This window comes from Littorina saxatilis, linkage group LG6 (assembly GCF_037325665.1).
Source record: "Littorina saxatilis isolate snail1 linkage group LG6, US_GU_Lsax_2.0, whole genome shotgun sequence".
Classification (NCBI taxonomy): Eukaryota; Metazoa; Mollusca; class Gastropoda; order Littorinimorpha; family Littorinidae; genus Littorina; species Littorina saxatilis.
In genome coordinates, this window is record NC_090250.1 from 453,192 (window position 1) to 479,053 (window position 25,862).

General features: G+C 42.3%; 1 protein-coding gene across 1 annotated transcript in view; it reads left to right on the forward strand.

Annotated features, from left to right (window-relative positions):
• The window catches only part of LOC138969654 (uncharacterized), a 26,128-nt gene extending 2,187 nt beyond the window's left edge, over window positions 1-23,941 (forward strand). Inside the window, exons 3-6 of the mRNA XM_070342511.1 lie at window positions 318-463; window positions 18,105-18,531; window positions 22,745-23,050; window positions 23,311-23,941. Coding sequence (XP_070198612.1) covers window positions 318-463; window positions 18,105-18,531; window positions 22,745-23,050; window positions 23,311-23,814 — 1,383 coding nt within the window. The 3' untranslated portion in view covers window positions 23,815-23,941. The remainder of the gene's footprint in view (window positions 1-317; window positions 464-18,104; window positions 18,532-22,744; window positions 23,051-23,310) is intronic.
• Window positions 23,942-25,862: the final 1,921 nt, after the last annotated feature.

The following is a 25,862-nucleotide window of genomic DNA, read 5'->3' on the forward strand; positions in this document are numbered from 1 at the left end:
CAACGCGAAATATACTTTGCGATGCTGTCCTCACGGAGTTTTATCACTGAGTTTTCGGTAAAAAGACTTCGTCGCGTAGACTTCGCGAAGTGGACTTCGGGCTGAATTAAGGACCGTCTTTAACACCAAGTCACACAATAGATTATCTATGCTCCACTCGCACGCTCCCGCAACGAGCGTGTCACAGTTCTAACGAGGTGTTAGACATCTTATCAGGGTTCAGCCTGGGAGATAAATAATATGGAACATTTGACCCCTCTGCCAGATTCTGATGGGACATAGTCGAAGGCGAAAAGCACCAATCGTTTTGTCCAAAGAACCTAAATGGTGACGACGACGACGACGACGATGCTGCTGTTGCTGCTGCTGTTGCTGCTGACGATGATGATGATGACGATGACGATGACTATAACGACGACGATGACGACGATAATGACAGGAACTTTGAAATGCATTTGCAACCGTGCTAACCTCGTATACGGGATTTTGTTTCTTGTCCCCGTACCTCTCCACTAGCAGGATTGAATTCCACGTTACGAGAAGAATTAAGTTCTTGGCTTGATTGATGGACAGCTTTTCGGCATCTGACAAGTCTCATGGCACAAAGCCTGAGTCATTCAGTCTTACAGTGCATAATCCCATCTGAGTCGATCCTCGGGTATAAAATACTTGAAGGTCGCGCGCGCGCTCACATAACGTTTGCGTGTATATGTTTGTGTGTGTGTGTGTGTGTGTGTGTGTGTGTGTGTATTTGTGTGTAAGTGTGCGTGTGTGTGTGTGTGTGCGCGCGCGCGCGCGCGTGTGTGTCTATGTGTATTTGTGTGTTTGTGTGTAAGTGTGTGTAGGTGTATGTGTGTGTGTGTGTGTGTGTGTGTGCGTGCGTGCGTGCGTGCGTGCGAGTGGGTGGATGTGTGCTTGAATCAGAGAGAGAGAGAGAGAGAGTCAGATACAGAGACAAAAAGAGAGTGACTGAGACGGAGACAAAGACAGATAGCCAGAGAGTGCATTCAAATGAACAAACGTAGACAAATCCAAAGTACTTGTTCTAACGAGACTCTGATTCCTTCCCCCTGTCTCATTACCATGCCCATTGCCCGTCCCTATCCCTCATCATTAACTTGGCTTTCAGACTACACTTTCTAATCCTCTTCTGCACTGATGCATTCTCGTCTTTGAACTGCGTTTGCGGATTTGAATCTGGCTCTGTTTTTACATTCTGTTAATAATTATTCAGAATATATCACCAGACGTTCTGTGTGTGTGTATGTGGGGGTGGTGGTGTGTGTGAGTGTCTGTGTGTGTGTATTGTGTGTGTGTGTGTGTGTAGTAAAGTTCTTTTTCCAATAATACAAATAATAATAATGGACATTTATATAGCGCTTCTCCACAGCTCGAAGCGCTTTACAAGTTCAATTTACAAGTTCAATCAAAAACACAACACGATATATACAACTAATACAATTTGTCTCAGATGAAAAAGGAAAATACTCATCAAAGAGCACATAATTATACATGCTTGCATAAAATTCCAAGAATCACATTTTTTCGCAGCACAGTGCACAGTCAAAAAAAAAACATGAGTCAATTTGAACACTCCCTCCTCTTTAAGTTTTTCCATGTCTTATAAGGAGGGTTCCCGACTGTAACAATGTGTTAGCCAATCACAGCCTCGCTCGTACATACATTCAGCTAGCCTCCAACCCGAGAGCGCGTCATGATAAATCATTTCAAAACGGCTTGCAAGTTAATGAGTACTCCACTCATGTTTTGGGTCGGACTAGACTCAACTTAGGTCATTTGACAATCGTGGGTCTGTTCGAATAGCAATTTCTTGCCGATTCACCGCACACCACTGGGCGACTTCTCGCTGACTAAAGTCTGTTGAAAATCGACAATGTAAGTGAACAACAATTTACGTCACCCATCTTTATCTATTTTCACGCATGTATACTCTCAGCAGCCTACCCACAGAAATGAGTCTCTTGAAAGTCGGTTGAAAATCGTCACGTTAACAGCGTTTAACGCCAAACATCTATATCTGTTTTTAGACATGCAAAAAGTCTACACACAGACGTGAATCTCTTGCAAATCGGTAGAAAATCGCCAGGTTAACAGCGCTTAACGTACGCCATCCATCTTTATCTGTTTTCAGACATACAAACAGTCTAAACAACAGGACTGAATCTCTTGAAAATCGGTTGAAATCGCCATGTTAACAGCGCTTAACGCGAAACATATATATCTGTTATTACTATTAGACATGCAAAAAGTCTACCCACAGACGCGAATCTCTTGAAAATCGGTTGAAATCGCCATGTTAACAGCGCTTAACGCGAAACATCTATATCTGTTATTAGACATGCAAAAAGTCTACCCACAGACGCGAATCTCTTGAAAATCGGTTGAAATCACCAGCGCCGCCCATTGCCTATCCCCATCGTCCCTGCACTCTTCTCAGAGAAATACAGATTCAAACGGTGATCTTGTTTCGTCCATGTGAAAAGAGCGGGAACGCCTTGGAGCTGAGAACAAAGTGATTGAAGGAAATTTACTCGCTCGCTTTCCCCTGGGTTTGGGCAAGGCGTTTGCTGCGCAATTTACAAGTCAAGGGAATTGTATCGTGGCATCAGCTTTTGGGACTCCCTGAGGAGTTTGCACTGAATCTGCAGTGAGTGGGAAAGATGGAGAGAAGGATAAGAGAATTAGAGGGGCAGAAACAATCAGAGTGTGAGACACACACACACACACACGCACATACACAGACACATAGTCATACACACACACACACACACACACATATATATATATATATACACACATACACTGACACACACACACAAGCGCGCGCACGTGCGCGAGGAAATACACTTACATAAAAATGTGTGGGACCGAGAGAGAAGGGGAGAGAGACAGAGACAGAGACAGAGAGAGACACAGAGAGACAGACAGACAGACAGACAGACAGACACAGACACAGACCGACAGACAGGAACGCCGCAAACCAACATTCTTTTTGTTTTAATTCCATAACTAATATACTGTTATTGTCAATTTATAGTTTTACTCACTCTGCATTAAAGACGTATAGTTTATTAGAAGTGCACCGTAGGCCACCGTTATGTAAGACATGCAGTTAATTATTATGATCTAACAAAAATGATAGAACTCAACCGATCAAGGTCGAGCTTTATTGAGAAAAGCGACATAATGATGCGGAGCCTTCGCCTTTCGGCATGTGATTTCACTCAAAATGCCAAATGTTTCCACTGAACAAACAAACAAACAAACAAAAAAACAAAATAAATGGATGACGAATAAATACCTTATGAATGCTACAATATCCACTAAAACGGGGGTGGGGGTGGGGGGGTGGGGGGGGGGAATCACACACACCCACACAAACAAAAAATGATGCAGAGAAACTTCATGAATTCAAACATTTCCACAACCCACCCCCCTCCCACCCACCCACTCCCTCACCAACACACAAACATTGATGATGAACGGCGAAATTCCATGAATGTCAATTTCAACGATTCGGATCTATAGAACGCGCTTTTATCTGCCGACTTTCTTTCAAAAGATGCAACTTGCCCGGCCTCTCTTTCCATGTGTCACCTCGACATTTTTACGTTGATTGTCTGCCGCTCTGGTGCGCATCCACAAATATAAATTCCGTTCCAGAAACGACGCCTACCCTGATTGAGAACTGGAAGTGGGGCACGGCCGAGAAAGAGCAAAGGAATGGGAAAAGGGGAAAGGGGTCAACTTCTTCGAGCTAGGAGGTAAAATTATGGATCAAAATCAATGTTGCAGGATGAGATTCTCCCTTTCCTGGGTAAAGGCGCGGGAAATGATTGTTGTTTTGATTTGCTCTGCTTTGCACACACAAGTACGCACGCACACTGGCAGACAGCCGAAAACACACACTCACACACACACACACACACACACAAACCCAACACCTCCCTCTCCCTCCAGCCCCGACACACACACTCACACACGTTCACACACTCACACGCACACACACACACACACACACATACACACACACGCACGCACGCACGCATACACACAGGCAAACCCTAACAACCTCCCTCCACCCTCACTCTCCACCCCCCCCCCCACACACACACACACACACACAAGTACGTGCGCGCATGACATACAAAATACTCCCATGAGTCAATCATCACCATCTCAGCCATTCCTGTCAACTTCATCCTTTTAGCAATTTCTTTCTATTCTACCAACTTTCTTTTTATCTCCGTGTTGGCAGACACTTACATAAAATCGAAGAAACATTCCAGACATTTGCTGAACGATGAGTGCCGCTTGTCATTGATGACAGAGGAGAAACTACTTCTGCAGAGGCACTATGTTTAGCCCAAGTTTCAGCGACCAACGCTAGTCCAGTCCGTCTGGTCGACTGCGCATGTCACTCTGCTCGCTTCGCCGAAACGTGGTCTGGTCGAACCATAGTCTGCCATAGTCATAATTACACCAAAGAGATGGGTCTTGTATAAAGACCTACACTAGTTTTCTATGCAATGTGTGCTTGTAAGTTAATGGCATCGCCTTCACTCGACAAAACCGACTCGACACAAACACGAAAATATAGGTGACACGGTAACATACAACAGGTTTAAAATCAAACAAACACCATTAAATTAACATAAATTAAACACACGATGTTATATTCAGATCAGGTTCAATGTTTTCAGAGAAAATAAGTAACCGCCATCTTGGAACCAAACAAACTCGAAGCAATATATGGGAGTCGGACCAGAGTGACGTCATCGGGTTCGACCAGACCACATTTCAGCAAGTTTAGTCCGACTCTAGTGACTAAGATTACTGCTGAAACTTACCTATAGTGCAGAAGGCAAGCTCCCCTTAGGCTATCCGCCTAGAGGGTCCCGTGACTCCCAGGACCCCTTCAGTGAAACTTAAGGGGTCCACAAACCGTCAAATTTGAAAATCATGAAGAAGGAAGATACACTAACCACTAAACGTGTTAGCGTATGTCAGATAACAAAAATGTCTCATTAGTTCTACGAGTTATTTCTTGCGCCTCCTTAGTCCAAAGTGTATTTTGGGGATTCTGTGGTTAGCCAAGACCACGTCACGGGGTCAGTGATGCCAGGACGGATGGTGGCTGTAATTTGAGCAACGCCTTTACGAGACTGTTGATGGCCGGGAAGGGGGGGGTGTGATGTGAGGGGGGGGTGGGTGAGTTGAGACTTTTCCCAAAAGATACTTAGACCTTTAGCCCAAATTGCTCCGTCCCTGACATTTCATTTTGCTGGCAGCTCCCTAGACACTGTCGCCTGGACGGCGTGTAAATTGTACACCCTGTTCCTAGCTAGACTTGGGTTGACTTCGCTTCACACACACACACACACACACACACACACACACACACACACACACACACACACACACATACACACACAGACAGACACACACACACACACACAGACACACAGACACACACACACATACACGCACACACACATACACACACACACACACACACACACACACACGCACACACACACTGACATAGAAACACACACAAACACACACACACACACACACTGACACACACGCACACACACACAGACCGACACACACTCATACACACACACATACACACATACACACACACACACACACACACACACACACACACCCACGCGCGGGCGCTGTAGAACACACACATAATATAGTAAATACTTCAACACAGTGTGCGTATAATGTTGTATTAATTTTGTTTAGTTTCACTTTCAAAGAAACCACAAAAAAGAAACCAACATGAACAACTTCAGAGCTCTTACTTTGATTACAAACTGCATGATTTGGATAAAAGTTGATCGGTTTGATCTAATGCTGATCTTTTGCAGGCTTTAGGTTTTTTTTCAGCGGCATAATTCAGTGCTTCGTCTCGTATCGAAAACAAAAGCAGACGACAAATTTAGTCAGTTGGAGTTGTCTCCCGTACTCCTGAAGCATGCACTGATCTAAAAATAATCCACTATTCAGTTTAGATCAGTGCGCTGCACCGAGACGGTTATACCCAAACGGTTCGGGAATTCCCAACAAAAGAAAAGATCCGCACGCGGCACTTGCTGAACACGAGAGCGTTCGGTCTTTTAGAAGATTTGTATCTTGAAATGAAAATTAACGAATATCGCGCTGTCCGAAGGAATGGAGTACATATCGGACAATGACCACGCTCAGGCTAAAACGATAGGACGTCTGACCGACATGCGGCAATGTGAATCGGACATTTGGGGATTTTCATCGTTATACGGTCCGATGTCCGACGCCTAACGACATCCCTGCCTACATTATTCTGATTGATCACAACCAAACCTACTATCATTGGACACATCCAAATGCAAGTGCCTGTTCTTGACAATTTCCCACTGACCTATAAATAAAACCAGTGCAATTTCCTCGGTCGGGCTTTGCCACAGAAACTCACGGTTTGGCCTGTAGGTAAAATGTACAATGTATTTTCTGATTTGTGCACAAAAGCTATTTTTCTTTTTTCTTTTTTTTAACATAACAATGTTTAATGTCACTGTTTGTTTAAAAGAACATGGTCACATTTGTAAAAAAAATGTTAAATTAGAAAATAAATAACATTTTGGTTCATGATTTTTCCTACACCTGTGCTGAAAATAAGAAATAACAAGTCGCGTAAGGCGAAAATACAACATTTAGTCAAGTAGCTGTCGAACTCACAGAATGAAACTGAACGCAATGCAACGCAGCAAGACCGTATACTCGTAGTCCACCGCTCACGGCATAGGCAGTGAAATTGACAAGAAGAGCGGGGTAGTAGTTGCGCTGGGAAGGATAGCACGCTTTTCTGTACCTCTCTTCGTTTTAACTTTCTGAGCGTGTTTTTAATCCAAACATATCATATCTATATGTTTTTGGAATCAGGAACCGACAAGAAATAAGATGAAAGTGTTTTTAAATTGATTTGGACAATTTAATTTTGATAATAATTTTTATATATTTAATTTTCAGAGCTTGTTTTTAATCCGAATATAACATATTTATATGTTTTTGGAATCAGCAAATGATGGAGAATAAGATAAACGTAAATTTGGATCGTTTTATAAAAAAAATGTTTTTTGACAATTTTCAGATTTTTAATGACCAAAGTCATTAATTAATTTTTAAGCCACCACGCTGAAATGCAATACCGAAGTCCGGGCTTCGTCGAACATTACCCGACCAAAATTTCAACCAGTTTGGTTGAAAAATGAGGGCGTGACAGTGCCGCCTCAACTTTCACGAAAAGCCGGATATGACGTCATCAAAGACATTTATCAAAAAAATGAAAAAAACGTCTGAGGATATCATACCCAGGAACTCTCATGTCAAATTTCATAAAGATCGGTCCAGTAGTTTAGTCTGAATCGCTCTACACACACACACACACACACACACACACACACACACACACACACACACACAGACAGACACACGCACATACACCACGACCCTCGTTTCGATTCCCCCTCGATGTTAAAATATTTAGTCAAAACTTGACTAAATATAAAAATGACGGTATATAAGTCACTCAAATACAGGTAAGTATGACTGGCTCGGTTTGAGTTTGTTACGGTTGACCCTGCACAATTCGACCTCTGATGTTTTTGTTGAACAATTTTGCCGTCACCCCTCCCATAGGGTGACGTATTTCACAACTTCCTGTGTTACACAAACTCAGTGATGACCAATTTTGCCTTCACCCCTCCCATAGGGTGACGGATTTCACAACTTTCTACAGATGAACAACAATGTTGCCTTCACCCCTCCCATAGGGTGACGGATGTCACAACTTTCTGTGTACACAAACTGATGACGTATTTCACAACAAAATGGCGCTGCCCATGGACAACCTCGAAACTAGTTCCGGTTCCGGAATGTCACCGTTTACACAGGCAAATGCCTCCGCATAACCCAGACCTCTGGGTCTGGGAATAATGAGCATAGTTATGATCGCCTGATCGTCTGGTACAATTCTCTGAGACGTAGAAGGAAGTACATGTTGATGTTAACAAAGTCTGTGACAAAGCCAGGTACTAAGCTCGAAACTCCTGCAATTAGAAGTGAAATAACAGTCCAAGGACAGTCATGTTGAAGCATACGAAACATCTGAGAAGACATGTCTTCCACGAAGAACAAGATATGATTGTGTCGCAAATGTGAAACGAACAGTTGTATGTAATAAAATAGAAATAGGCGGTGTAAACATGATAAATATGCATGATATGCAGACATCCTTTTTGTTATGTTGGGCAGCCAGGTTACAACAAACAGATTTTGCATATTGGCAATTGATTCCAAGACATTATTATGAGGTTCTTGGAAGCCAGCTGTCTTGCTTTAAATCAACTGCCAAACCGAAACAGTGTATTGGTCTGACCAGAGTTAAATCAAAATTTTGGCAACAAGTTTTAAAAATATGGATTGAGAACAGATATTTATTTCCTCAGCCTGTTCAAAAAAGAAAGTATTTTTGATCAATGTTTGTGGAATAATGCAGATATTATTTTTAGAAATAATGTGTTGTGTTTCGATAAATGGATTGAAGCCGGTGTGAATTGTGTACGTGATGTTTGGATAGACAAAAATATTGTGTCATTTGAACATATTTGTGCCATTGTCTCATATATATAGTGCCACAAGGCTGTTTGAGTACAACGCTTTGCACACGGCCCTCTGCGCGCGAGCACTGCGAGACAACACAGTTAGAGAATACGCGGGTGACGATCGTACCTCCTGCGACCTGTTTTCAGGGCATGCTAAATAACCCTTTCCCGAAGAAGTTTCGTGCGGAAAATGTTACATAATATTTATCCCACAAATATTTTATTGCATAAAATGAAGTTAAAATAAAATAGTTTATGTAGTATCTGTAATGAAATGGATTATATTGAACACTTCTTTTGGAAATGTAGCAAAATGAAAATGTTTTGGGAAAATGTTAGTAGATGTATATTTGTTAATACGGGAGAAAATATTATATTAACAGAAAAAGATGTATTGTTTGGTTATTCTCCAGAAGTGAAAACCCCCATAAACAAAATTATTAATCATATTTTGCTCATTTCAAAAATGTGTATCAGTAAGTATGCACTGGTAGGCTTATTGATATAAATGTGATGTTCGGATATGAATTAGCGTTGAGATATTTCAGTATTGTGTAAATGTTGAAGGATGAATGATGATACGTTGTAGACGGATGCTTGATTTTTGATTAAAAGCCCCACAATGATGTGCTTGGCAAATTTAAAAAAATAAAATTAAAATAAAAATAAAAATAAATGATAGTGTCGCAAAACCGTCCCAGAAACAGATCGACTGCTAACGTTCCAGAATAAAACATTCAAAAAAAGAGTTTCATCAATGGAACGTTCAATGTAAAAATACATTAAAAAACATGCACAGTATTTTTTCAGGAGTACATCAATCTTGGTTTAGGAACAAACGGTAAAGGACAAAACACACACACACACACACACACACACACACACACACACACACACACACACACACACTCACACTCACACACACACACACACACTCACACTCACACACACACACACACACACACACAAATACTGACACACACACACACACACACACACACACACACACACACACACACACACACACACACACACACACACACACTCACACTCACACTCACACACACACGCATACACACACACACACACACCCACACACACACACAGGGACGTAGCACACCTAATAAAAGTGGTAGGGCGGAAAAAAATGGAAGACAAAATGCTGAGACAGCTAAGGAAATATGGGGATTACAGTACCGCCCCCCCCCCCCCTTCCCGTCCCCTTGTAATGGTCTAAAAAAGAAAGAAAACATGATGCGATTTCGTGCCTTCTGAGCTCAGTTCCATCTAATCATCTTTCCATCCTCCACCAAACAACGGGCTGGTGAATGTATCAGTGATTATCAATCGACTTACATTTATATCTAAATTCCGATACGTTGAATGTGATGAGCACTTACTTCAAATGACTTTCGTCTTCATTATTGTCTATGTGTTAAAAAGCAAGGATTGACAAACTGGTTTACTTCTAAACAAGCAATTTATTGATCCGTCCAGCCATCAACATTGGCAGCCTGAGTGATGACTGAAAAATAGAGGGATTTGTCAGAATATTTTTAGCGCGTTTTCGATCCATCACAACCAGGATGCACACTTGTGTCCATTGTTCAATTCTCTCTCTACATGTTGTTTCATGTGACACTGTTAACCCCACAAGTTACTGTGTTACTCAATTGTTATGGCGTACTTACGGTTGACACACAATCACTCACCCCTCAGTCTGACCCCAGCTTCACACACAGAATATACAAAACATTTCTTACCTCCATTGTTTCTCATGGGAGCAGACGGACGAAGAAGCAATTTTCACTAAATTGGCGCCAATACTTTTATGGCCTGACGGAACTCGTCACGTGTGACGTTCTCGTCAAAATAAGACGTCATCCTATTCCAGCAGTTGACCAAGACTAACACACACAAAAAAAACCCAAAAAAACCGACCTTATGCCATCGCGTGAATACTACGTGGGGTGTTCTGTTGGTAGATCTCTCTCTCTCTCTCTCTCTCTCTCTCTCTCTCTCTCTCTCTCTCTCTCTCTCTCTCTCTCTCTCTCTCTCTCTCTTCTCTCTCTCTCTCTCTCTCTCTTTTTTTTTTTTTTTTTACGGAAAAAGTGGTCGGGCGGTCGCCCTACATGCCCTACCGGGTGCTACGTCCCTGACACAAATACTGACACACACACACACACACACACACACACACACACACACACACTGACACACACACACACACACACACACACACACACACACACACACACACACACACACACACACGGGGGAAAAAAACCACTCACCTGTGAGAAAATCCACTTCTGATGGATTAAACCGCAGGCGGCGAGCGGCACGGTTAGTGACGTCACGGCCACGTCAGCAACAGCCAGTGACGTCACCAACACAGACGAAGGCGTGGAGCGCAGTTTGCGCGTCATCAAAATGGTGAGAACGACGAGAAGATTTGCCAAGGAGGAGACGATACCGACGATGAAAAGAGCGATGAGTTGCAGGGTGTCGTGCGTGATGGTGGGGGAGGGGGTGGCGGGGCTGGATAGGGGGAGGTGGGGGGAGTGTGTCGTCGTTGAGGCCGCCGTCGTCGTCGTCGTTGACGACGGTGGCGATGATTCCATGGGCTGTGATCCTGATGAGAGCGTGCTGCGAGGAGAGAGAGAGAGAAGAAAGTAAGGCCGAGTTGTTGACACCACCGTACTGATAAAGACACAGTCCTTCGTGTAAACAATCGTGCACATATCATACTGCGAGCACGCTTTCACATTCAACATTCCATCTGGACTTTAACATTTTTGTATAAGCAAATGGCTTCCCACTCAGAGTGATTTAAAAAAAAAGATTTTCTTGATTAATTTCTTTATTCATTTCTTTCTTTCTTTCTTTATTAAATATAAATTTTATTCATTCATTTATCTATTTATTCATTCATTCATTCATTCATTCATTTATTCATTCATCCATTCATTCATCCATTCATTCATTTATTTATTTATTGTTCATTTTATTTTTGTTTATTTTTGTTTATTTTTTATTTTTTATTTTTTTATTATTCATTTGTTTATTTATGTTCGCTGAAATAATTCCGCAGACTAATATCGGTATCTAAGATTAGTCCACAGGAAGACATCTTAATTCCGAGGAAATGACAAGACCATGTCGTTACTGTTGGAAGAAGTAATTGTACCTGGTGTTTACATGAATACATGTTTTCATGAACTTGAATCGGTCAAAGTGTCACGAACCGCTAACGGCTCTGAAAATAAACTAAATCTTTGTGTTTTTTACTCATTCTCATATTTTCCCGATTCATTTTTGTCTTTCTTTATTTACTCATTTCATTTTTTTTTTTACAGTTCTGTTTAAACTTGTTTCATTCTTTCATTTAATTTGTCTTATTCATTGAAGTTAATGCAGTTTTTAATTGAGCCAGAAGTCGAATTTGCAAGGACGGCGCGAAGTCTTTATACCGACAATTTAGTGTTAAAGCTTCGTGCAGCCAACTTCGTAAAGTGGACCCCGCGAAGTGGACTTGGCCCAGTAAATAAGAGGCTTTATGCAGATGTCTTCGAAGACAAAACACGCGGTATTTAAAGTTCTTGTATCTCTGCAACTATAATAGTCTGACCCAATCCAACATTCTTTTTGTGGCATTACCACATGGAATGGATGTGTGTTAGAACCACACACACACACACACACACACACACACACACACACACACACACACACACACACACACACACACACACAAAACACTTCCTTGTATCTCAGCAATAATATATGACCCATTTCAAACACTTTATGCAGCAATCCCAAATGCAATTAATATATCTTCTTATCAGAACTATGAAAATAAATACTGTCCCTTTCTTCTGCTTGTCAGTTTGTGCCCAAAGCAAATTATCAGAAGCGCAATTTCCCCTCTTCACGTTCTGTGCTGGTGTGCTCCCTACCCAGTCCAGCAATCCAATAAATGGAGCCTAGGAGAATCCAGGAGGAGCGAACTGATACCAAGGCAACGGTTTATGAAATAAGCTCGAGGGCAAGGAAACGTCGGCCATTGCTCACTTCCGACAGCGGAAGTGCGTTGAGTCATCTGTGTGTATACCCCACCATGCACTTCAACACTTCCGGCGATGATTCTCTCTCTGTGTCTCTCTCTGTGTCTCTGTCTGTCTGTCTCTCTCTGTCTCTCTGTCTCTCCCTCTCTCCCCCCCCCTTCTATCTCTCTCTCTCCCTCTCTCTCTCTCTCTCTCTCCCTCTCTCTCTCTCTCTCTCTCTCTCTCTCTCTCTCTCTCTCTCTCATTCACACTTACCAATAAATGCCAAGAGATTCTATCTGTGGCCTAACCATAATTTTTTTATCCTTGTAAAATAAAGCTAAAATCAGTTCATATCTCTCTCTCTCTTTTCTCTCTCTCTCTCTTTCTCTCTCTCCCTCTCTCTCTCTCTCTCTCCCTCTCTCTTAAAATAAGTCATCTTAACAGGAAATAGCACTAAGCGTCTTCAACAACGTTAGTTTTCTTCTTAATCACTATATACAAGTTGCTCTGATTTTTGGGGAATAATAAAAAATAAAAAAACATTCAAAACCTATATGCATATATTATCCTCATTTGGTTTAAACAATTAGGTCAGATAATTACAAATGCCGAATACAATCAATTAAACGAATGGAGCACAACAAGCTACGCTTATGAACGAGCTCTTAAAAACGATATAATATTAGATTTGGCGGACGAAAATAACGTTTGTCGGATCACGCTAAGAGGATTACATTTTGTAGAAGGGGAAAAGAAGAAGAAAGAAAACAAAAAATCACAAATAAAAGCAACAAAATCAAAACCAGCATGACATTAACAGCAAACAAATTGACACACACACACAGACACACACACAGACACACACACACACACACACAGACAGACTCACACACACACTATCACACACAGACACACAGACACACACACACACACACACACACACACACACACACACACACACACACACACACACACACACACACACACATACACACACACACACACACACACACACACACACACACATACACACACACATACACACACACACACACACACACATACATACACACACACACACACACACACACACACATCCACACACACACACACACACACACACACACACACACACACATACACACACACACATACACACACACACACACACACACACACACACACACATACACACACACACACACACACACACACACACACACATCCACACACACACACACACACACACACACACACACACACACACACACACACACACACACATCTTTATTTCACGCTGCAAGTTCGGATTTGTTAATATCCCGAGTGCCAGGTAATGTGAGCGTAAAATATCATGACATAAGCATATATACCTCCAACTTGAAATTCGAATTCGCCAATATACCGCGAGAGCCAAGGAGGGTTGACGCCAACTATCCTGATATTATTTATATTCTCGCGACACCAGTACCATGCAAGTTCCATTTCGTCCATATCAAATGAGTGTGACGATGGTGTATGATATTATTTATATCCTCGCAACACCGGTACCATGCAAGTTCGAAATCGTCAATATCCATTGAGTGCCATTACGTGTGAGCCTAAAATACGATGGTGTATGATATTATTTATATCCTCATAATAATACCCTTCAAGTTCAAATTCGTCAATATCCAACAAGCGTCAAGAACTGTGAACGTTAAATATCATGATATTATTTATATCCTCGCCCGGGCACCATTCAAGTTCGAATTCGTCAATAGCCAATGAGTGCCATTACGTGTGAGCCTTAAATACGATGGTGTATGATATCATTTATATCCTCATAACACCCTTCGAGTTCGAATTCGTCAATATCTAATGAGTGCCAAGAAGTGTGGGTCTATACTATTACCGTGTATATATTCTCGAGATCATAAAAGCCAGACCGAGGGCCGTGTCGCCAGCAACAAATGGGGTCGAGATGCTTGTCCCGGGGATGGGTTTCACGTGTTAAGGGGACTGTCACTGGCCCCCGAACCAAACACCCTCCTTCTCGCTTCCAATGGTAGGGAGCCTGAGGCCTTCTTTTTCATGTCTTTCATTTTTTTTTATATATACTTTTTTGGGTTGGGAGGTGGATGGGGAATGGGGTGATTTTGTGATTTTTTTTCTGTTACTATTTTTTTCTTCTTCCCATTTTATTTCTGTCACTATTTTGCTGAATACTGGGGACCAAAGCGCTGTGTGTGTGTGTGTGTGTGTGTGTGTGTGTGTGTGTGTGTGTGTGTGTGTGTGTGTGTGTGTGTGTGTGTGTGTGTGTGTGTGTGTGTGTGTGTGTGTGTGTGTGTGTGTGTATACGCGCTTCGTTCAATAATTCATTTTCTCGATTTGCTCTACAAATCTCTTAGCGCAGTGTGATGTCTCAATAAATTAAATAATAATAATAAAAATAATAATAACAATTAAAAAATTTTAAACCCTAATCTATAGCGCTATTAACTGCTAGATAGCACTCTCGTGGCTTTTTAAAAACAGCACTTGACATTAAAATTCAACTCTTCACCCACATAAAGAAGCTAGACAGTTACAAAGCCGCGCTGATCATAATTATAGGATTTAGAATTGAATCAAGATTGAACACAGGCTTTAGTGGAGAGAAAGAAAAAAACACCCATACAAACGCGAACGACCCGGCCAAGGCAGGCTCTATTATGAAACTACAAGCACTTATAAACGCATTTGACAAATACACATCTACTTCAATCCATCGTACAAAATGAAAGGCACAGTCTTTCGGTTCGGCCCGCCATCTTGGATATGACGTGGAAGTAGGTCAACCCTCCATTTGGATACGTATCAAACATCAAAAGCAGGGATCGTCAAATCGTCCGCCCGATCGCAAGGGGCGAATTAAACATCCGCCGGGCTAGTAGAAACCGCCTGGGAACTCGCCCGGCTGGCCAGTGAAAATTATCGTCCAATGCAACACTTTTGGTTGTAATATGGAGTTTCAAAGCCATATTAACACTGCAGATGCAGCAACTGTGGTCATCCTGAACTCAAAAATGAGTTACTTCCCTTCGGGTCTCATTCTATCCCTGACAGGATGCCTTGGTTTTGCTTCTCTGGAGAGGAAATCGATTTTTTTACATATTTAGATCTTTTCGTAATGTGTTATGGATGTAAGCAGATTCGCGATCGTCGATAATGGTTTTTCATAATACTAATAATAATAAATGAGCATTTATATAGCGCAACATCATAACTTTACAATTATGCTCTTTGCGCTTGACACATTTAAAATTAAAACACAGTTATACAAGCATTTACATCTGTGTCATTTTCAAATTACAAAGGAATTGATATGTAAGACAGTTTCAAGCGAGCTATCTTTCGCGGATGTATATACTGTGCAAACAACTCTAAAGTGTCACGTGATAATCAACTTTGGCTTCGATGCGCGCCGGTGCAGACGATTTTTTCTGTAACCAGTTGAGAGTGATGCAACCATATATCACGGTCTCCTTCCGACAGCAGTCTCAAAATTTCGACTTGTTTTGACCTTAGAACGATGTCTTTATCATAACTGTGAAGAACAGAACGGAGATTACTGTCGAAGTCGGCCAATCTGCAATCATTTTCGTCTCGCGAACACTGATCTCAAATTTAGATCAGTGCTCGCGAAAAACATAACTCTGTATTCTTGTTTTCAAAGATTCGCGTAATAATTTAGCATGCTGTCAGAGAGAAACTGGCGATAGCCGTGGAGCGATGATTTTCAGAATGCAACTGTGGTATGTATCGGGCCAGCGACAATTCTGGCGGGCTAGTGACTTTCTTGAAGTAACTCGCCCGGTTGGCGAGTTACAATTTTGAGATTTGGCCATCTCTGAAAAGCCTGGCTGTTTTCTGTGCTCAGATGGAATTTTCTCACGAATTAATTACTTAAAAAGTCACTAGACTTGTACTAAGTTCATTAACAAAAAAGCCCGGGCAGATCTGAGTTACTGTGCAAAACGGTTTCCACAGGAAGAACTATGCCTTTAAACCAGCGGCATTGGTTTAAACAAGACTTAAAGAGAAAGAGAGGGTGAGGGAGAGAGAGGGGAAGAGAAAGAGAGAGAAAAAGAGAGAGAGAGAGAGAGAGAGAGAGAGAGAGAGAGAGAGAGAGAGAGAGAGAGAGAGAGAGAGAGAGAGAGAGAGAGAGAGAGAGAGAGAGAGACGTAAGACGTAAGACATTTTATTGATTAAACACACAAGGTTCATTCCAACGGGGAGGGGGGGGGTCAGTAATACATGCCGTGTGTTTGTAGTTATGGACAATCACCCGGAGAAAGAGAGAGAGAGAGAGAGAGAGAGAGAGAGAGAGAGAGAGAGAGAGAGAGAGAGAGAGAGAGATTGATTGATTAAACTTTATTACAGAAGGATGGAGATTTTAGAGAGAGAGAGAGAGAAAGAGAGAGAGAGAAACAGAGAGAGAGAGACATATCTCAATTCATATCATGACATAAAAGTGGTATTACACAGATTAACTTTACACTCATCCTGCAGGAGAACGAAGAAAACCAGGCTTACTTTTATACACAATTACCTCCTCAACGGTTTGTCTCGTGAACGTTTAAACAGTTCTCGGGGACACAAGTCTGTCCAATGGAACGTTGTTTAGGGCTGGCAAACGGTTTGTATTAAGAGCTGTTAACTCTTCTCAAACAATAATATGCCGTCGTCCTATAATCGTGTCGTAAACCCACACCAGCTTTTCTACAAGTCCTTTAATCTGTTGTAAACCCACACCAGCTTTTCTACAAGTCCTATAATCGTACAAGTCCTTTAATCTGTTGTAAACCCACACCAGCTTTTCTACAAGTCCTATAATCGTGTCGTAAACCCACACCAGCTTTTCTACAAGTCCTATAATCGTGTCTTAAACCAACCCTCGCTTTTCTACAAGTCCTTTAATCGTGTCGTAAACCCACACCAGCTTTTCTACAAGTCCTTTAATCTGTCGTAAACCCACACCAGCTTCGCTACAAGTCCTATAATCGTGTCTTAAACCAACACTCGCTTTTCTACAAGTCCTTTAATCTGTTGTAAACCCACACCAGCTTTTCTACAAGTCCTTAATCTGTCGTAAACCCACACCAGCTTCGCTACAAGTCCTATAATCGTGTCGTAAACCCACACCAGCTTTTCTACAAGTCCTTTAATCTGTTGTAAACCCACACCAGCTTTTCTACAAGTCCTTTAATCTGTTGTAAACCCACACCAGCTTTTCTACAAGTCCTTTAATCGTGTCGTAAACCCACACCAGCTTTTCTACAAGTCCTTTAATCGTGTCGTAAACCCACACCAGCTTTTCTACAAGTCCTTTAATCGAGTCATGAACCCACACCAGCGTCTCTACAAGAAGAGCGTACAACGCGTGTCCAGCACACCTGACAGCCATCCTCAGTCTGACAGCAGCGATGAAGACAACGTCAACCTTCCCGTTACCGACTCTGCTCCTGCTCCTTCTCAGCCTTGGCGAGCTTCGCTTGGCAATGACTAGCAGCGTATTAATATCCCCGTTCACGGTTCGTGAATCAGGCGTCTACATCGTCACGATGGTGAGCGACCCCGACGGGCCAGAGCAAGCCGAGGTGGTTCTTCTAATCAACGGCCAGCAAACTAAGTTCAGAGCCTACGGCACGGACCGCGTGATAGGAGGACTGAGCGTTGCCATCCCTCTAAACGCTGGAGACAAAGTCGGGGCCGATGCCTCGGGAGTCCCTGCAGGCAACAGTGGCCTTAGGATTAACATTGGTTTTGTTGGCTACGACAAGGTAAGATTTGGATTTCATAGCACTGGTTATTCTGTGGAAATTGTCCGCTGGAAGCACTCAATAATTACGCAACTTTCAGATTTGTTCGATTCATTAGATCATACAAAACGTTTGAATAGAATGAATAAAATACAAGAATTACGAGTTGAGATTTGTTTGTTAAAGTAAAACAAAATGGCCGTCGAAGAGGATCGAACCCGTGACCACCATTGTAAAGAAAGGCGATCGGGTACTTTACCAACTGAGCTATTCTGACGCACGATTGGCGAGGGAGGTTGAAACTTCAAATATTACATTTAAGTTCCCGAGCGTCGGGATCAGTATTGACTCGACTCGAGTTTCCGAGTCTCTCCGTGCGTATTTGTGTACTGTTCTCTTTATCTCACTGTTCGAGGCAAGTTCAGTTAATAACTAACCCTATGTTCCCGTTCACTTCGTATAAGTTTGGAAAGCAATATCAAGTAGCGTTAATTTCAAGCGTGACCGACTCCTGTGATATGAGAGGGTAAATTTACATAGTGCAATATTATATTTGATTGTGATAGTCTTAAAGAACTTATTTAGATTTTATCTGTAAAATTATTACATTTAAAGATGACACGGACATCACTTTAGGTCAGTGTTGTTGGAAATATGACAAGTGTGCTTGTTACTACATACGTGAACCTATGTTTTAAGTTGTATGTGTGTTGTCCTATACAATTGTTGTTAGAATCGTTTACAGGCGTGTGCCGAAGAAAATTTTACATTTTTGTGTAATATTTTAATGGACAATAAAGTGCTGTTATTCTTATTCTTATTGTTGTTGTCTGGTTCCGAAATGCATTGACGAATCGCCGAAAGGCGCTGACGTGTTTCAGCCCATGACCGAATAATAACAAGAAGAGACTAGTGTCCGTCACGAAATCAATCTTTTAAAAGTAATCCAACTGTGCTTAGAAAGCACCTTGGCTGTTTTTTTTTTTTTTTTTTTTTTTTTTTTTTTTTCTTCTTTTTTTTTTCGACCTCAGTTGCATGCAAGGCTGCTTCAACCCATCTTTTTTGCCTCTTTCGTCTTTTTTTTTTTTTTTTTTTTTTTTTTTTTTTTTCTTTCTTTTTGGGCGGTGAGCATATCCTTCATTGGTCTTTTTTTTTTTTTTTTTTTTAATGAAGTTTTAATTTTGTTTTCTTTTACATTACAATTTAACTAATGTCTGCGTGTATGTGCGTGTGTGTGTGTGTGTGTGTGTGTGTGTGTGTGTGTGTGTGTGTGTGTGTGTGTGCGTGTGTTGTTGTTGCTGTTCCCATAATTCTGTTATATAATACATTTTCAGCGGGACAATACATAACAAGTTAATTAATCCAACGCTCGATAGACAAAGGCGAGAATTTAGTTTTTGGTGGGCGACAAAGCAGGGCGATGGCCTTATGTCATGTAAATGCTTGGCCACATCTGAGACAGTTAGCCACATTGTTTACACGGTTTTTGGTGGGCGACAAAGCAGGGCGATGGCCTTATGTCATGTATGAGCTTGGCCACATCTGAGACAGTTAGCCACATTGTTTACACGGTTTTTGGTACGTGACAAGCAGGGCGATGGCCTTATGTCATGTAAAAGCTTGGCCACATCTGAGACAGTTAGCCACATTGTTTACACGGTTTTTGGTACGTGACAAGCAGGGCGATGGCCTTATGTCATGTAAAAGCTTGGCCACATCTGAGACAGTTAGCCACATTGTTTACACGGTTTTTGGTACGTGACAAGCAGGGCGATGGCCTTATGTCATGTAAAAGCTTGGCCACATCTGAGACAGTTAGCCACATTGTTTACACGGTTTTTGGTACGTGACAAGCAGGGCGATGGCCTTATGTCATGTAAAAGCTTGGCCACATCTGAGACAGTTAGCCACATTGTTTACTCGGTTTTTGGTGTGTGGCTAGCAGGGCGATGGCCTTATGTCATGTAAAAGCTTGGCCACATCTGAGACAGTTAGCCACATTGTTTACACGGTTTTTGGTGGGCGACAAAGCAGGGCGATGGCCTTATGTCATGTAAAAGCTTGGCCACATCTGAGACAGTTAGCCACATTGTTTAAACGGTTTTTGGTGTGTGACAAGCAGGGCGATGGCCTTATGTCATGTAAAAGCTTGGCCACATCTGAGACAGTTAGCCACATTGTTTACACGGTTTTTGGTATGTGACAAACAGGGCGATGGCCTTATGTCATGTAAAAGCTTGGCCACATCTGAGACAGTTAGCCACATTGTTTACACGGTTTTTGGTACGTGACAAACAGGGCGATGGCCTTATGTCATGTAAAAGCTTGGCCACATCTGAGACAGTTAGCCACATTGTTTACACGGTTTTTGGTACGTGACAAGCAGGGCGATGGCCTTATGTCATGTAAAAGCTTGGCCACATCTGGGACAGTTAGCCACATTGTTTACACGGTTTTTGGTACGTGACAAGCAGGGCGATGGCCTTATGTCATGTAAAAGCTTGGCCACATCTGAGACAGTTAGCCACATTGTTTACACGGTTTTTGGTACGTGACAAGCAGGGCGATGGCCTTATGTCATGTAAAAGCTTGGCCACATCTGAGACAGTTAGCCACATTGTTTACACGGTTTTTGGTACGTGACAAGCAGGGCGATGGCCTTATGTCATGTAAAAGCTTGGCCACATCTGAGACAGTTAGCCACATTGTTTAAACGGTTTTTGGTGTGTGGCAAGCAGGGCGATGGCCTTATGTCATGTAAAAGCTTGGCCACATATGAGACAGTTAGCCACATTGTTCACGTGGTAGGGACTGTGTCTGCTCGTAAAGCCTGTCCTTAATTGGACGAAGTCGACTTTGCGAAGCTTCAGGAACGAGAATTCATCCCTTAAGGCGATGTGAGGCACTAACAATCACCAACATTAAACTTGGAGAATACATGGAATAACTTAGTTTTCTGGGTAGTTATTGAAGTGACTTATGAAAAGAAAAGAAAAATATGTGAATACTACAGGACATAGACTGCCGTTGCTATGGACACTGGCTTAAACAGTGCCATATTGGATTTGTAGGAAACGGTTTTACAGCACCATCATACATCAGAAATGCTTAATATTTGACACAAAGATACACATGACTTTTATCTACAATCATATAGAACGATATTTTTGGAAAAGACTACATTTGAATTTATCCTAATTTTTGAAATAAGGATTAATGAATATGCGGTTAGAAATTCATTAATCTTATTACAAAAATTAATATAAATTCAACTGTAGTCTTTAGTAAAAATATCGCTCTGTATGATTGTAGATAAAAGTCATGTGTATCTTTGTGCCAAATATCATGCATTTGTGATGTATGATGTCGCTGCAAAACCGTTTCCTAGAAATCCAATATGGCGCGCCGGCTGTTTCCATAGCAACGGCGATCTGTGCCCATTAATATTTTCACATTTTTCAGTCATTGTTATAAGTCACTTCAATAACTACCAAGAAAAAAACTAGGTTATTCCATGTATTAGTGCCACACATCGCCTTAATTGAACTACTTTCAGCATAGCTTCGCGAAGTCCAAGGGAAGCACTGTGCTCTTTCTAGTGTGATTTCTAAGTCCATCTTGAATCAAAAAGCACTTTTTGACAAAAAGAACAATTTCGTCGAAGAGCTACGGCGTAGCCTCGTATGTCAAAACTTGCGAAGCGAAGTAGGGTACAAAGTACTTAGCCGTACCTGTGGGATTTCGGTACAAAGATTTCGCGAAGCTTCGCCAAGTCGACTTCGTGCTCAATTAAGGACGGGCTTAAACCATGCACCCCCCGCGGGTTAGGGGGAAGAATTTACCCGATGCTCCCCAGCATGTCGTAAGAGGCGAAAAACGGATTCTGTTTCTCCTTTTACCCTTGTTAAGTGTTTCTTGTATATAATATACATAGTCAATTTTTGTAAAGATTTTAGTCAAGCAGTATGTAAGAAATGTTAAGTCCTTTGTACTGGAAACTTGCATTCTCCCAGTAAGGTAATATATTGTACTACGTTGCAAGCCCCTGGAGCAAATTTTTGATTAGTGCTTTTGTGAACAAGAAACAATTGACAAGTGGCTCTATCCCATCTCCCCCTTTCCCCGTCGCGATATATCCTTCGTGGTTGAAAACGACGTTTAACACCAAATAAAGAAAGAAAAAGAAGATTAAACCATGTGTCTGCTCGTTAACCATGCCCACTTTCCGTTACAGAATTTCTACCGTACGTTTCACTGTGATGGGGGTGCAATCACAAACAGCTATGGGCACCACTACGCCAGTTTCAACGAGCAGTATACAAAGACGAGATTATGGTCCGATGTGACAGCGTACACGACAACGTCCAGGTATTTTTTTGATGTTCCCAAAAACGGACTGTACTGGGTGATGGCCAGGCCAGACCCTCCCGGCGGTGGCTGGACATCGTTCGACATTGGGGGCAGGCAGTTCCAGGCGTACAGTCGACATGGCATGCCTACCTCTGCTTCGGCGGCTCTTTACCTAACATCGCAAACAAAGGTGTGTGTGTGTGTGTTTGTGTGTGTGTGTGTGTGTTTGTGTGTGTGTGTATGTGTGAGAGTGTGTGAGTGTGTGTGTATATATGTGAGAGTGTGTGAGTGTGTGTGTGTGTGTGTGTGTGTGTGTGTGTACGTGTGTGTGTGTGTGTGAGTGTGTGTGTGTGTCCCTAGTTTCACAAGTCCGGTGCTCTACAAACTGAGCTACCGTTTCTTTGTCGGTACACTCTGTTTCTCTGTCAGTACACTTTGTTCCTTTGTCAGCTCGACATGGAACTCCTAGGAACAAGCAGCATGGAAGGTGCCACGATGCTGTCCTACGTCTACCTGGAAGGCAACACGCCCGAGTACCTGGGCAGATCGGTTTTCCACATGGCTTTTACCTCCAGCGTGAACAAGCACGCCCGCATGTATAACGCTGACGAGAAGGTCCTCTTCTCCAGGGACGCCAACCTCAACATGGGCGACTTGTATGACTCGAAAACCGGGGTGTTCAGCATCAGCATCAACGGAACGTACATCATCTCCCTCCGAGGCCATCCGAAGAGCGGTGGCACGCTGAATCTCTCCTTGCACCGCAACGTTCACGCCGTGTTCGATTCTATTTCCGCGCGCGGGGCTAGCAGCGGGCAAGCGGCCGTGTTCGACTGGTTGGCTGGCGACAAGTTGTATGTCAATGTTGCCCTCGGAAATCGCAATGTGGGTCCAAACACCATGATATCCATCGCTCTCCTCTGGAAAACTGGAGCGAAGAGAGAGCGCGCGTGAGAGAGAGAGAGAGAGAGAGAGAGAGAGAGAGAGAGAGTGAGAGATCTGGGGAGAGAGAGAGAGAGAGAGAGGAGAGAGAGAGAGAGCTCACAGATGTTCACAGATGAGTAAAAGCAATGAATTTCAATGTATTTCCTTGTGTTGTCAAATTGATCGTGTGTGTGTGTTTGTTTGTGTGTGTGTATGTATGTATGTGTGTGTGTGTGTGTGTGTGTGTGTGTTGTGTGTGTTGTGTTTGTATGCATATGTATCTATGTGTGTGTGTGTGTGTGTGTGTGTGTGTGTGTGTGTGTGTGTGTGTGTGTGTGTGAAGCAATTCTCAGAAAACTACCAGACAGATGTTCATTAAACTTAACATAATAATGCATTACTTCCTGGTATTATCTCCTCACTGATGTCACTTTTGTGATAATTGTATTACATAACATCTTAATCCGCCATTTACAAAAAGTTGAAGAGACACTGGGGCGACCGCATTTTGAGGCCGACTGACTGCTTTATTAGTGCTTTAAACGACTTGTTCTTTCTTCTTTATCTTCTGTCTCTCGCTTTCGATCTGTGGTTGTCTGCTCCAAGTCGCCAACGACGCTTTGGTCGCGGACTTGTGTCACGCACCGTTTGCCTGGGGGCGTCCGACTTCCTTTTACACCCTCAGACGTGATCTACCGTCTGACCCAGTAGACAAAATCAACAAACCCAGTTCTGATCTCTTCCTCGAGTTTGCTTCCTGGCCTTTTCTTCTGCTTTCCTAAATGGGCCCCAAGAGAAACATCAAAGAAAAAAGAACAAGAACGCTGAGGCGTGATTCATCTTTCAGTCAATCGAATGCACTGAAATACGTCCGATTCTTTCATCTTCCGAGTTAGACAAGGGGGGAGTTAGGGGGGGGAGAGCGAGAGGCAGAGAGAGAGAGAGGCAGAGAGAGAGAGAGAGAGAGAGAGAGAGAGAGAGAGAGAGAGAGAGACAGACAGACAGACAGACAGACATACACACAGACATACATCAATTAATCAATCAATATGAGGCTTATATCGCGCGTATTTCGTGGGTACAGTTCTAAGCGCAGGGATTTAAAAAAAAAATTATGCAATTTATATCGCGCACATATTCAAGGCGCAGGGATTTATTTATGCCGTGTGAGATGGAATTTTTTACACAATACATCACGCATTCACATCGGCCAGCAGATCGCAGCCATTTCGGCGCATATCCTACTTTTCACGGCCTATTATTCCAAGTCACACGGGTATTTTGGTGGACATTTTTATCTATGCCTATACAATTTTGCCAGGAAAGACCCTTTTGTCAATCGTGGGATCTTTAACGTGCACACCCCAATGTAGTGTACACGAAGGGACCTCGGTTTTTCGTCTCATCCGAAAGACTACAGACAGGCATACAGACAGACAGACAGACAGACAGACAGACAGACAGACAGACAGACAGACAGACAGACAGACAGACAGACAGACAGACAGACAGACAGAGAGTGAGAGAGAGGATGGAAGGAAGGTAAAATAAAGAAATAAAGAAACAAAGAAATAAAGGGAGGAAGGACTAAAAACATAGGACAAGAAAGAAAGAAAAAGGAAAAGAGTCCTTCAAAGAAAAGTAAAACGAGAGGAGGTTGAAAGAGAGAGCGAGAAAATGGGGGGGGGGGGGGGGAGAAAGAATAAGGAGAGAGAGAGAGAATAAGGAGAGAGAGAGAGAAAAAGAAGAAAGAAAGAAAGAAGGAAAGCAAAGAACAGAGAAGAGGAGAAAGAGAAATAGACATGCATTTTTCTTCTCTCCAAAAGTATTTTTAACAAAAGTACATTCCCTTGCCTGCAAAGGAAGAAATGAAAGGAAAGAAACACAGGAACAAGGACAGAAAGAAGAGCGAAGAGAAAAGAAAACAATATACAAACACATCATGAATTCGAAACACAAACGATAAACAAAGCTGTTTTTATTTCCGTCATTTCGGTGGCATGTCGACTCCTTCCCTGAGGAAAGAGACACAAATTAATGACGCAATACGTATGCATGCATTGGTCTGGTTCTCCGCT